General features: G+C 43.2%; 1 protein-coding gene across 1 annotated transcript in view; it reads right to left on the bottom strand.

Annotated features, from left to right (window-relative positions):
• LOC109479644 (octopamine receptor-like) overlaps positions 1–2,286 on the bottom strand; it is a 5,455-nt gene extending 3,169 nt beyond the window's left edge. Inside the window, exon 1 of the mRNA XM_019781630.1 lies at positions 1,849–2,286. Coding sequence (XP_019637189.1) covers positions 1,849–2,286 — 438 coding nt within the window. The remainder of the gene's footprint in view (positions 1–1,848) is intronic.
• Between the last annotated feature and the right edge of the window lie 1,521 nt (positions 2,287–3,807).

The raw sequence follows: 3,807 nt of genomic DNA, 5'->3' as shown, positions 1-3,807 counted from the left end.
CACCACCCACACACACACCGCAGTAATATAAAACGTCAACCTTATAAGGCCTGGGGTTGTCCTGATTCCTTTAGTCGAGCATGTCTTAAGTTTGGTGCCTAATATATGATGAATTTGATATAGATAACCTGTAAGATAACCACACATACTTCAGCACCTTGGACAGTGGGCATTCACACTCTACGTTAGGTCATGACGCTCAAGATACCAAAGATACAAATTTTAAAGCTTCATCGACGCTAGCGATTTTGACGTTTTCCGAATATGCCTGCCTGTAATATCTACTTCCTTCATCGGATAAATTCTTAATCACAATTGTCCCACGGAAAGTCATATCGCTACTTATGTGTGCTTGCTGACATATAAACAACATTATTTCCTAATAAATTATGTTTACCGAAGGAAAACCTATTGTTTTTGTTACGTTTCCTCTTCTTCTTCTTCTTCAAACAGTGACCTCTGACCTGACTGAACCAGACTTTCTCTCACCATGGTAACTGGTGTTGGGTTACATAATGTTGCTATTTTATAGTAGGGAGGATTTAGACTCCTATCACCATGTATGAGAATGTGTTTGAGTAAGAATTAACAGAGCAGACCACATGCGAAGGTAAACATCATGAATTTGATTTGCAAATTTTACTTTTTTAGTTATTTATTCATCCCCACAGCTAAAGGAAGCAAAAACTGAATGAAATGTTTTTCTTTGTTCTTCTACTGCGATGAATTTACTTTTTGCACATGCTGTCTGGCACTCTCCCAACAACGTTAACTACTAGACACGCAAACAAATGCTGAAGAAGCTGACTAAAAGCACTTTACACAGTTTGGCACAAAACGACCGCCTGCCAGTACTGCAAATTACAAATTACACAGAGCTGCTGCCTGTCAGATGTAAATATAGTTTACCCCGTGTAATGTAACAATCATACAAACCATATTTGTACATGTGAATCGTTTCAACAGGCAGATAGTTAACTAAATATAAATTGATGTTCTTCGTTCGCAACCAATAACAATTATCTGAGAAGGTTTTGATACGTCTTCTAACCAGCGGTAACATCAGTCAGTACTTAGGAAAGTACCAGTTCTAGGGACTATCAATGTAATTGTCGTGCGCAAAGAGCATTTAATAAAGTCTAAACATGGATACATGACTGCCGGTTATGGTGAATCAAAGCAAAGCTTAGTACAAATCTTAGTACAGGAAGGGAAAACATGATCGAGAACGATTCAGTTGGTTCAATAGACGGAGGATTTGCTGAGATTCAGAGCTCTTGTTTCAATATCAATGGAGTGTGAGGAAGGTCGAGAGACGTTCTGAAGTAGAATATGCTTTTTGCTGGAGGATGATCCTGTCAATAAAGCTTATGTCCGAGCACATGCTCCAATTAGAAGTGGATGAAAAGAACAGGGCGAAAAAAGATCTTAGGCAATTTTATACGGATTTTTTTCAATTCAAGTGGTTGAGGTGATGCATATGTACAGCGGAATGTTTAAAATATAATATAAAACAGGTTAGAATATCCGTGCATAATTTCATCGTGTTGGTGAATGAGTGAACAGTAAAGGACCTTGTTTACAAACATTTGTTTAACAAGAGCCGACGTTTCGATGTCCTGACATCTTCATCAGAGCAATTATGACTGCTTCACTAGGTGTTATTACTGCTAACAATGCGGTCCCAAACTTGAGGTAATTGTGACACACATGTATGTAACGTCGGCTCTGGTGAACAAGTGGTTGTAAATAAACAATTTTGCTATTCAAGGTTAGAATTTCCCACAGAGATATACAATAAGAACTACTCATGGATCTAAAAGCAGAAAAATGAAGCAGTAAAAAAACCTTAGCCCGCCGTTTCTCCTTGTGCTCCACCAGGTCTGGCGGGTTGGTGGCGGCCCAGTAACGGTCGATGGCGACGCCGCACAGGTTGAGGATGGACGCCGTACACACGAAGATGTCGGTGGAGAGAAAAAGGTCGCACAGGGCCCTCTCGAAGTACCAGTAGCCCAGGAGTTCGTTCACCAGGGCTAGAGGCATGATGAGGACGCCTACCAGGAGGTCGGCGATGGCGAGGGAGACGAGAAACCAGTTGTGGACGGTTCGGAGCTTTCTCTGGGTCAGCGTGGACGTGCAGACGAAGAAGTTCCCGACTATGATCCCCAAGATGACGGTGGAGACAGCCGTGGAGATGAGGATGGTCAGGGCGGTCGTGTAGGGGTGGACTGTGTTGTTCTTCACGGCCATGGTGGACACGTTGTCGGTTGGAAATACGGCGCTCATGTTCGCAGCCACCATCGGGAGAGGCGCGGTCGTATTGTACCGCAGGGACGTCATTATAAGCAGCGGGGAACGAGTGGGGATGCTTCGCCCCGCCTCTACGGAGTCATCATATAATCAAAACGGACCGAGCACCAGAAAACTGCGAGGGAGAGCGCATGGAAGTCAGTCTACCCGAGCGAAATGACCAAAACTGAAAAAAAAACACGTCAACGTAAGAACGAGCTAACGCAACACATAGAATCCCGTCTGACTGACAACTAGGCAATGCTTGTGTACGCACAGGTGCCGAAGCCGAATGCCAGAATGTAATTACTGAATGACGTTCCGTCGTCCTGACAACCGAATGGTACATCATACGAATACATGCCTTTTGTCGAACACTTCTTAAAGTTCTGTAAGCAAAATTTTCTTCTAAAATTTGTTCATTGATTCTTCAGTTCAGTCGACCAAATTATATTTTTTCTGGAGGGTGACGGGAGCTTCTTTCGGGCCGTACTCAGTTGTAATCTTCATCAATCTATCATTGAAAGCTAGCTAGCGAGAGAGCGCAAACCTCGCTACTTTGTGTGTACAGAATTAAAACAAATTTTACACCCATTTTCGTACTCGATGCGGGTGAAAAAGAGCACAAATGTGTACCTAGCTTCACTTATGGAGTCCTCTCGGTTGGCACGTAAAGCTGGAGGTACCGTGTTTGAAGAGAGCACGTTAGAAAAACCCACCACACGTAGCGAAAGGAGTAGAGGTGTGTGGTTCAAACCTTATAGTCTGGTTTCCGGGTTGACATCTTGAAAAGTGTCACCTGTAATGTCAATCCTTGCACCAATGTGGCAAATGCCAATATAGACGGGACGGAGACATTTCGAATGTAGTTATTTGATCACCAGCAGGAATATTATCAACGGAGTAAGAGAGGGGGAATTATCTAATGAGACTTTGACGCTTTTTCGTAGCAGTATGTAGATATGACTTACACTTGAACACGTTGAACATTTCCTAATCATATTACTTTGTTCATAAACCGCCCAGGTTAGGACCCAACCAATGTTGAGCTGACATTTTCAGGATGCGGATGTTTTTCACGCCGGGTTTTACTTGTGGGAAATCAGTGTGACATACAAAAATGGGAGGGATGATAATGATGTGCAGCCTGCACATGTGCCTACACTACAGGAGGCAGCTTGCTAATTAATTCTGGTGTTTCATTACGATCACCGAGGAGGTGTCAAGGATGTTATTTACATGTATATGGTCATTTATCTGTCGTAACGAGGCACAAACAGACAGCATTTTGACAGGAAGGCATGGATGAAAAACAAAAGCTATGCTTCATTTGATCTGCCCTTGTCACAACCTATCCTGAGTACCATCCGGATTTTCGCTCCACAACGCTTGCACACACACACACACACACACACACACACACACACACACACACACACACACACACACACACACACACAGAGAGAGAGAGAGAGAGAGAGAGAGAGAGAGAGAGAGAGAGAGAGAGAGAGAGAGAGA

The sequence above is a fragment of the Branchiostoma belcheri genome, unplaced genomic scaffold (assembly GCF_001625305.1).
Source record: "Branchiostoma belcheri isolate BF01 breed outbred unplaced genomic scaffold, Haploidv18h27 scaffold5, whole genome shotgun sequence".
In the NCBI taxonomy this organism is placed as follows: domain Eukaryota; kingdom Metazoa; phylum Chordata; class Leptocardii; order Amphioxiformes; family Branchiostomatidae; genus Branchiostoma; species Branchiostoma belcheri.
This window is presented reverse-complemented; position numbering and strand designations above follow the sequence as displayed.